The sequence below is a fragment of the Musa acuminata genome, chromosome BXJ1-7 (genome assembly GCF_036884655.1).
Source record: "Musa acuminata AAA Group cultivar baxijiao chromosome BXJ1-7, Cavendish_Baxijiao_AAA, whole genome shotgun sequence".
Taxonomy (NCBI): domain Eukaryota; kingdom Viridiplantae; phylum Streptophyta; class Magnoliopsida; order Zingiberales; family Musaceae; genus Musa; species Musa acuminata.
In genome coordinates, this window is record NC_088333.1 from 17,889,821 (window position 1) to 17,900,638 (window position 10,818).

A 10,818-nucleotide genomic window follows, 5' to 3' on the forward strand; every position below is an offset into this window, starting at 1 on the left:
ATGATGAGCACCTATTTCCAGCTCAATTAAAACACGAATATTGAAACTGCAAGCCTCATTTTATTACATGGTCACGCTTTCTACAAATTAAACAAGTAGAAAATTTCAGAAATCAGAAAGACAACTGGTTACGGATGTAGTGTTTATGGAGAAAAAAAATATATTTATATATTGAACATAGGAGATTGAATTTGCACATTGCCTTTGATTAGCATCTAACCTCATCTTTATCCACCTTTGCTCCATGGTTTAATTACGGCAACGACAATGATAACAACAATTAGGAGAAGAATGATTATGGCTATGCACATCCATTTGCGGGAGTTCTTCTGCAGCTTCTTTGCCTTCTGGAGAGCAACTGTCCCAGATTGGACATGATCCACAGCGCTCGAAACCTATAAGGAAACATATCTAAAATGATTATTATTCTTCATATGGCATTTAATGAACTATAATGATTTTATGATTACCAACTGCAAGTCATCATTTGCTATAATTTAAATATAAAACAACACATATAGTAGTTAACTCAAACTTCATAATCCCAACTCAAAAATAAAAATCTTTCATGACCAGTGTAAGCATAGAATCATTCACATGTCTAAGGTCTCAAGTGGATACAATTTGCTTTTTAAGATTTAGCCCCTATTGCTCCCATCAGGCAATTGTTTATATACAAAATTTTTGGGACAAACATTTCAAAATATCAATTATTAGATTTTTTGTTATCTTTTTTAGGTGACTTATGCAGGAAATTGCCACATGACAGTTTAATGGGAGCAGGAACCTCTGAGGACCCACTCAAAGCCTCTCAAACAAACTTTTTTCATAGGCAAAGTGAGCAAACATGATGGAGGCATGACATTCTGGTCAAGACAATTTAGTTTCAAGGATGAGAGGAACTGCTAATATATACCTGAGATTCAATATTATCCAGAATTTCCCCTTGAGCATCAACCAGAACTGCCATATCAACAAAAATCTACAAAACGATACAAAAGCAAATAAATACATGTTATTGTCAAAATCTCTACATTTTGCATTTTTAAAGAAAATGTACCAATATCAAGGCCAAATTCTCAAGATGGATAAGTATTTTGCTATTGCCATAATCACACATCAATGATGCAGGCATACTGTTTCTGTACACAAACGAAACATATCTTTGTATGTCTTATGAGACTCCAATATTGCATGAAGCTGTCTCGTACAAAATAAAGTCAAACGATACAAATCAACCAAAATTTACTTAACAGATATTGCAGACCTGATATTCAGACTGCTGCAGTGAAAGTATGACAAGAACAAGCCATATAATGTGCCAACAACACAAAGATTGGAGTAAAAAATGTAGTTGGAACAAGAAGATTTAAAGATGTTTAAAGAGTTGAAAAGATAGTTACAGAGTCATACAAAGTCAGCTAAGATGAAATATATCCATATTTGAAGATGCCTTCAAAAATAGGAAGACAACCGGGTTAGAACAACTAGGACAGTCAATTAGGTACTTTAGGAAACATAATAGAGAGTTACAGAGGTGCCAGCAGAGTTTCAAAGAGATAAAGAGTCTGACTAAGTCAACTAAGATGAAATAATTTCCTACTTAAAGATACCTTCATAATTAGCAAGACAGTTAGCTAGGTAAGAAACATAAACGAACAGGTATATAGCCTGTGAGGAATAGATAGCTAAGAACTCAAATTGGTGACCAGTGTTGTTATGGCTTTGGCATGCTCTATCTGCATCATATAGAATCACCATATAGTGCTCTGGCAGGATGTAAAATAACAAAATAAAGGGACCTTTCAGAAGTCTATGATTCAACAGGTAGCAAAATAATCTATTGATCTTACGATAACTGAATGAAGCCTTCAAAATTATCTAAATGACTATAAAAATGACATCTAAGAGAGACAGTGGCCTTTCTAAAATGTTTAGGATGATATACTATTCAATATATCAAATTGCTTGCTCAAGTTTTTAAAATAGATAAAAACTCTCTGTTCAAGCCACAAGCAATTATAGATAAACATAATTACTTAGATCAAATTAAAAAGTTTGAAATGGTATGATCTACCTGTTGCAGTTCAAGAAGCTTCCTCTCTAGATCCTTTACAGTGTTATGGCGCTCATGGATTTCAGCAAGTGTGTCCATTACCTGCATTTGGGAGTGAAAAAAATTTGTAAAGTCTAGAAATTTGACACATGGATTAACAAACACCGTAAACAATGAAGTCACTCATTCATTAAGCAGATCAGAAACAAATCAAAACCTACTTGTTGCTGGTTAAGGATCATAGAGATAAAGATATGAAATAAGAAAAAACCTGGCCTCGTCCTTGCTCTTGGATTGCCTTCTGAAATATTTGCTCACTATTTCCTGTCTCTATCAAATGGTCAATTGTCTGTAAAACAAAAAAGTAAAATATTTATTTAATAATTAGCAGCAAAAACCGAGGGACAATTTTTAAGCAATGATATTTACCTCTTCATCGGCTCGATTACCAGTTACTGTTAAAATCCAAAAATAATAAGGATACTTATATAATTACTGCATCATGAAAGGTACAAAAAAATCCAATTCCAAACACTTCATGACATAACTTTATCAAAGATAATTATGGCTAACCTGTAAATACTCTTCTTTCTACAACCTCCCGGTATTCCTGCTTGATTGTTTCCCTCAGAGTCTGCAGGAGAAGAACAGATAGGATTCAAGAATTTGGCAAAGACGTAGATGATGAAAAAAGGACAAATTAAAAGATATTTATGCAGTTTTAGAGAATATGTCTTGCTACTAAATCGGGATGATGATTCGCTTCAGTGGAGCAACCAAAACGTACAGCCCATCCATTACTTTTGATGATTATGCACTGAAGCTATAATGGAGGAAAATTTCCAGTATTCTTTTAGTTTAATCACAACTTCAAATATGGAAAAAGGTGCACTATGATTCTCTATGCGATGCCTGCAAGTTCTGAAAATAATGGTTTGTCCCAAGCAGACACTAGTCAGGATATGGAGTAGCATCACTGGCACATTGCAAAGTTTCAAAGACCTCATGTATAAGCGTAGCATGTTGATCTGTACTAAAAATGACACCCAGCACATCCCATGCTGGTAGGATGCCAGTAGGATACACAGGAACCAGGTACCATCTCCAGGCACAAAGCCTGAAACATGCCTCATCAGACAGCTTACTGCAGTATGGCATGTCACAGTACAAGACTCATATCACGATGAGGCTCAAGATTTACATGTACTCAGCACATGGCTCGACAATCCTTGATTTAGCATCTGCCCATATAGGTTTAGCATGAAATTTTATATCATAACGAATTTGCATGTGGTGGTATGTCCTCGACAATTAATTGTTGCTTTTAGGGAACCAAAATAAAATCACTAGGGTGCATTTCAATTTTCAACGAACATAAAATGTTTTCATTACATAGGCTTATATATAATTCAAATTCCAGGAATAATTTAGGTAACAAGTTCAAACAAAAACTGGAAAAATCAACTAAATAAATGAATTTCAATCACATTGTTCTCTTTGTTTTTGGTTTCTGCTTAATATCCAAATAGTTCCACGAAAATCTCAAGTTTCATATTAGAAAAATCAGAAGTAGATCCCGGTAGAGGTTTTTGCAATTTTTGCAACATAAAAAATTAAAACAGTCAGAAATGAGCCTTTAAAAAATGAAAAAGATACAACATAACCCTTTTTCTATCTAAATCATTAACCTTTGTCTTTCAGTTACCTTTGAACTAAGCATATTTCTTTTATTATTTTCATTTTTGGCTTGTTAATAAACTTTTATAGAAGCAGACCAAAAATGAATCTAACAAGCAGAATATCATTTGGAAAATGTGGAAATAAGAACTTACCTGAAATTCAGACATGCGCTCTTTCAACTTCTTTTTCAGTGCTCTGAGTCACATGGTGCTAAGCACATTAGTAACAATCTAATAACACATCCTCAAAACAAAACAAACAAAATCAGGATGTATTTACATAGTGGTTGCAGTTCTGGAACGATCAACACCTGATCCCTTCCCACATCCTGGTTTCTGTCTACTCGCCAAGTTCTATTTAACATATAACAAGCTACAGTCAGTCCTTTGGATGAGAAAGGAAAAGTCAAAATATCCCAAAATGTTATGCAATATTATTAGTAATATACTTCCAGAAACAAAAATGGAATTGAAACTGCTTCTACCACTATGCTGCAAGAAATCTAAATCAACTTAAAGCTTTTCTATAAGCAAGTTAACTTTGACACAGCATCTTATAGGAAAAGGATTTTCCTCTTGGAAAAGAAGTCAAATCATTAAATATCCATATTTTCACCAGTATAAAACTTATAAGTCAAATCATTAGAAGTTGGACCATATAAGAAGTTGTAAAGAATAACATACTTGGACTAGCAAAGAACCATAATTTTTCTTAATAATTATAAGCAGGATACAAATATGAAAGTAAATAATAAAACAGTAACAAAACCAACAAAAAAGAAAAGAAAATCACTTCAAAATAGAAAGAGGTGCTTGAGAAGTTTTCCAGAATTCTAGAACAATTAGGAACAACTATAACTGAGCAAGAAAATTAGATGCTCAACATCAGCATTACTCTTCAATGCAAACTTCTCAAAAATAAGAAGAAAAAAAACACTATGTCTGAAACTAACTGATTTATCAAAAATTGAATTGAGCATCATAAATACAAAGTAGAAGTACATCTCGGTCCAGTTCTTCGAGTTTTGACTTCGCTAACCGTGCAATTTTTCCCACTTCATCAATATCTTTCTGCATGTGCTGCTTGATTGCTACAGCCAAAAATATGCTCAATTGCAACGATTGTTATGAAGATCAAGTATGATGCATATTCCATAGTGTTCTAACTGTTAATTGATGAAAATTAATTACCTTTCATATCAGATGCCTTTGTAACAGCTTTTGATTTCTCATTTGCAGCCTACAAGTGCCGATAGCAAGCAAATGACATGAGATACAAAGTAATGATTGACTTAAGCAGATATTTCACTAGGAATTAAATCCATAAATTTATAAAACTTCTGAAAAAGAGTAAAAAATAGCTCAGGTTTTATCTACACAAATTTCTAATTAAGCAAATAAGGTTGCAACTTTTGTTCCTGGAAAATTTATACAGAATTAAGAATGAAATTTCTGACATAATAGGGTTCAGACTAGGAACCTATGATTTACTGTACTATCATGCATCATGAAACATTTGCAACATGTTCTATTGAATAATGAATAGAATTAAGTATTTGATCTTTGCTACAGTTGTGAACCGTACTAATATTACAGACTAATTTGAGTTTTCAGGGGAAGATTCTTGATGAAGATTACCATAGCCAGTTAGAGCTTTAAGGACACTGTAGGCTGAGGCAACTTGAGCAAGATGGACATATAGTCAAGAGGAAGGTCAAATGTGATGAAACGCGTACCTGAAGATTCTTGGATAGCTTTGCAAGCTTCTCAATTAGTTTCTCAATTTCTTCAACCTAGCACAAAATGTAACATCATGTTGAAGAATAGTCCAACCATGATTCCAAACATCATAAACTTAATGGTCATAACAATCGGTACCTGCTTAAAAAAACCTTCCAATCCTTGTTCTTCAGCACTCTTTGGATGCTGCAGTCCTGATTCAATGTCTCCATCTCTTGGAGGCTCATCTCGAGGTAGGTCAAAGGAATCCTACCAAAGAGAATGAGATTCATATTCATATTCATATTCATCACTTAGGAAAAGAAAGAGCACAAAAGATTGCAGAAAGAAAACATCAAATCCACAGGAAAAACTAACATCCAATGCAACCATTAAAATGAGAACTGCATAAGAGTAAGCACAGCTATAGATGTTCATTAACTTAGTTATCAAAATTACAACTTGACCAGCCAAAATGGTAGTATGCTGTCATCAAACTTGATGAACATAAATATTTACAAACATTTATTAATTCCACAACAACCAGAATTGTCTATCCATGATGAGGACTAGGTGCATTCACTTTTCATTAAAAGATATTTAGATCCTTGACAGAAACAAACTAAATACCCATTTGTTCATGATCCACATAATTGTAGACCAAATCAACATATTTGGAAGAAGAATTAATTTATGGTATCCACATTAAAAAAAAATTATCTGTCATTCCCTACAATGACATTTAATTATTAGCTATAGCTTGATGTAAAGAGAAGTGTAATACAAATGGCTTGTGCTTCAAAGGAGGTATCCATAATTAAGAAACAAACTAGAACCATTGTTCAATCTACAGCATGGTTGGTTTAGGTAGACCTAACTAACAAAAGCCTAATCTAGTCCAGTGATTTCAAAAGGCGCTCGCCTAAGCGCTCGGGCAAGGCGAGGTGAGGCCCGAGCGCCTCATTTAATGTCCAGGTGATCCGCTTCAAAGAGGCGTCGCCTAGGCGCTCACCCGAGCCCAGGGGCCAAGCGCTTCGAGCAAGCGCCCGGTTTAAACCAAGCGACCGAACCAACTTTTTAGGTCTAGTTCGGTCGCATTTGCATTAGTTGGTTCTCATTTGCATCCGGTTCAAACAGCAGCCTCCTAACAGCGACTTAGTTCTCACTATGACTTAGCTTCTCACCTTGGTCTCCTTCTCACACTCTACTGTTAACGGTAGAGAATATTTTAAAATATTAAAATATATCTTTTATATTTTTAATATTTTAATATTTTAAAAAATTAAGATATATATTTATATTTTAATATTTTAGAGAGCCTTGCTTCACTCGGGTGAGCGCCTAGCGCCTCGAGCGTTTTGGGACCTTGGCGCCTAGTGTTTTTTAAATCATTGATCTGATCCTCATAAAAGTAAAATAAAAAAAAAGATATTTAATACATTTAGGTCCTAGAAACTTCTTCTTTTTTATTTTAGTTGAAATATTTTCCAATCCAGTGACCTAATTCGTGACAAACCAAGAAGCCAAAACAGAATATTTCATACATGTAATCACAACCAATGACTAGCAAAGTCCAACTTCATTCTGTTTTACATTTTTAGTTGCACTGGAACTCCTCAAACCTAGTTAATTTACATAGTTTTCATGCTCTTTTAAAAAGAACAAGATAATGATTTAAATTTGAGAGCTGTAACACATTGCAGTATTCCCTCAGTAAATGTTAATAATATAAATATACAATAGAATACTCTAAAACATCATTACTCAATCAAAGATTATGATATCCCAACCTAAATTGTAATCCTTTTTGTACAGAAACAAATGGATATCTAACTTTGCTTGCTCTGGAAGTTAGAAACTTAACAAACAGGTATTTGAATCTATGTTAACAATGGTCTAAACAAGTCTTGTGTTATAACACAACATATTTCTGTCCATCTCAAAGACAAAAAAGATAACGTATAACAATCAAGCAAAAGTATCACCTTATTGCAAAATAAGAATTTGTTTTCATTTAAGTCCCAAACAACACTTCAGCACTGCTCAATGCTGGCCGTATTAGACTTAACATATATCACTGGTGAAGGCTTATACTGAAGATGATTAGAGATTTCCTAAAATTTTGAAAAAAATCAGGAAATGATATCATTGGATATAAGCCAACTACTCCCCACATTTTCTATCAATTTCAGTAACATGGTTACCGATATCACAAATGAAGTGAGAAACAAGTATATTCTAATGATATCTTAGTGTCTTAGTTAAGTAGAAAATGATTTATGGGTCCAAGCAACAAGCAAAATAAAAGATACATTAGCTATAACAGTTACACATGTATTTATAACAATGTATTTTTGCTCAAAATAAGATCTTTTCCCTTCTTTTACCTTTTCTTGATTTATTGTAGCTATAACAGTTGTCACATTGATATAAATTATCATACACATAGAATATAGGCAGACATATAGATAACAAATCAATTAAAATTTCTCTTTCCATCAAGAAACTTCACTCTTAAATTTCTAACATGTTCTTGCTGCACCTCAGAACATCCACGACGTATTCAGCAGCGATCTTTATTTCCTCTCTAAAGAATCACGTCCAACGAAGTAACTCGAACTCATCCAATAAGAACTCGGCTCCACAACTCCCTTATATTCTTCATAGTACAAACCTAACCCCATACCTACACTAAATCCTGCTCCGTAACCAAACGCAATAGCATAAAAAAGCCAAACTTTCCTCTAATATCAACCAATCCCGGGTTTGTAAGACCCAAAAAGCTCAAAATATATGCCCAGAAAAACAGATGAAAAATACCGAGAGGAGGTTATTCATCCTGCCGGAAGCGATAAACCGATCGCGGAGACGGGCTCGATGCAGCAAAAGATCGGAGGACCACGCGGGATCTGCAGGAGAGGAGATTTACGGCGGGATCCGAGATGGGATCTAATCGAGGAATCAGAGAAGTGAACGCCTTCTCGCTTTCGCCGTCGATAGGGGCGCTTAAGTTGGGACTTCGAGGGATGGTTAAGTTAAACGGCACCCCCAACAAGGCCAGCGGTCCGACGTTGAGGGACCCCAGGCAATGGTGGGATCTTGGCCATTTAAATTGTTCTCGAGGTAGGATTAATGGAGTTCACTAAAGTGTTTTTACAAATCCATCTTTGGAATAACGCATCTGTCATTATAATTTTAATGTTATATATATATATATATATATATATATATATATATATATATATATATATATATCGTTCAAAAATAAAATATTAATTAATATGTTCCCTCCAAGCAGTTATATTCACAAGTGGTAACGGTCACGATATATCATAATATTTTATTGTTGAAAAAACTAAAAATTGTCTTCCTTGGAAAAGCAACTACATTTTCAGTCATTTATGTCGTGTGAATTAGTGCAGCAAAAAATTCTCTAATTTCACATCAAATTCGTCTCGATTCAAATAGTTTCATAAAATATTGAAGTTAAAACTTTCGTAAGAATGTAAGGAGAAGCTCAATGAGATTTACAGTAAAGTAAATTACACAAAATGAAAAGCAAATCAGAATTTAGAGTGGTTCAGTCAATGAGATCTACATCCATTTTGAATTCCTCCTCCGTCAAGGTCACCGGCATCTACTAAAGGCCTTCCTTCAATAAGCGAAGACCAACCACCTTTTACAGCTCTTTCTCCTTTTGTTGGGTTTAGGAGACAACCCTTACAAGTCTCGTTGCTTTTTTTTTTATGGTTACAAGGCTAAGAGAGGGAGGAGGAGAACTTTTCTCTTTTACAATAGTTTTCACACCCCAAACACTTAGAATTTTTTACACATATAATAGTACTTTATTACCCTTTCATGCAGAAAAAATGGTGGGGTATTTATAGGCCCCAATGACTTCAAAAATGGAGCCAAAAAGTGTCTCATCCCGAATTTTTGGGGTACTAGCAATACCACCGCTATTACTGGGCGGTACTACCGCTTGTAGTCTGACACTAGATGGTACCACCGCTTAACAGAGCTCGGAGACCGAGCTCTGGTGGTACCATCGCCTGACAGGGGCGGTACCACTATCAGCCCTGGCGGTACCACCGTTGGCCATATTTTCAAGGGCTGAATGGGCTGTTCAATCCGACCCAATTCAACCCTGTTAAGGGCCCAATTGGCCCCTAATTAAGTTAGTGGGATTACCTCTCAATTCTAACTCAATCTACTATCTAACTACAATAACTAAGGCATAATCAAAGCACTCTTGTTTCAGTACGTCAATTGCTCTTCCGGTGAGCTTCCGGCGATCTTCCGACGACCTTCCAACGAACTCTCGGTAATGTTCCGGCAGACTCCCGGCAAGCTACCGGACTTTACGACGATCTTCTTGGCAAGTTTCGACGAGCTTCTTTGGCAAGCTCCTAGACTTCTCAGTTGGTTCCGGCAGAACTTCCAACAAACTGTCACGGACAAAGTTCTAAACAGGATGTTTGATGTAATACTTATGTATGTCCATGTCTTTTTGTTTGTTCATGTTTTGCACAGCATGTAGAGGAATGGTCGAAGGCTTAACAACCTCATTTTAGTTAGATTTAGTGACCTTCTTAAGCTTATAAATAAATGTTGTCATGTGGACACTTATGAGAGATATTCGGTCTGTAGTGGACCATTTGGACCCTTTGTTGCGTAATCGTTCAGAGCTTGTAAAGTTTGTTTATAATTTGCATTGTCTATGAGGTGTTTTCAGAAATATTTGCTTGTGGATCCCGAGTAAAGCGCTTTCTCTAACCCGTTTTCTCTTTTGTATGTCCTAAGGGACCATGGGAGGTTTCGAGGAGGTTGACCTTTGTGGACGGACACGCAAGAGTGCCACACAACTTAGACAAAACCAGCTAAGTCCGTGATAGAAGTGTTGGGAAATCTTAGAGGCGACATCACATGCATAGTGGAAGAACTAGAAAATAAAATCCCCTATTCCCAAAGAGATGTTCGTTATCGTGCAAAGATTGGTGCACAAAATCCGTGAAACTTAAAACTACATATAGAGTAGATTGTGTTATTTAAGGAGATCGTATATCCCTATTTCCTTACAAATCTTTAGGAGAGGATGAAGGAGGTCAAGCATCCTCCTCTCTAGCGATGATCCACACAGCAGGGTTGCGACGACGCTCTTTAAAACTCCAGGCCTGCTTTGAGGTGGAGAGGGGGAGGAGAATAGGAGAGGCAAGCAAAGGCTCTAGCTTATGAGGCTCTGAATCCCTCATATTTATAGAGGTCCCCTATCAAACCCTAATGGATCCTCCCCTAGTGGGTATTGGATCTGTATCCAATTACTCAAGCCTTTTTAGATTAGTGGATCTCTATTCAATAATCTCT

At 35.6% G+C, this 10,818-nt stretch overlaps 1 protein-coding gene across 2 annotated transcripts; it reads right to left on the bottom strand.

The window, feature by feature from the left end:
• Positions 1-40: 40 nt before the first annotated feature.
• LOC135678954 (syntaxin-132-like) lies at positions 41-8,499 on the bottom strand. Of its 2 annotated transcripts, XM_065192228.1 has the most exons (14): positions 8,275-8,499; positions 5,614-5,724; positions 5,472-5,528; positions 4,927-4,975; positions 4,738-4,826; positions 4,016-4,089; positions 3,889-3,931; positions 2,630-2,690; positions 2,486-2,511; positions 2,328-2,405; positions 2,078-2,158; positions 917-982; positions 221-395; positions 41-80 (listed from the first exon to the last, which is right to left on the bottom strand). In XM_065192228.1, exons 1-13 carry the CDS (start codon positions 8,290-8,292, stop codon positions 228-230), a joined length of 921 nt encoding a protein of 306 aa, XP_065048300.1. In that variant the 5' UTR covers positions 8,293-8,499; the 3' UTR covers positions 41-80; positions 221-227. The 2 variants fall into 2 exon arrangements, with proteins under 2 accessions (XP_065048300.1, XP_065048299.1); XM_065192227.1 differs by having other exon boundaries at positions 41-395; positions 8,275-8,498.
• Positions 8,500-10,818: the final 2,319 nt, after the last annotated feature.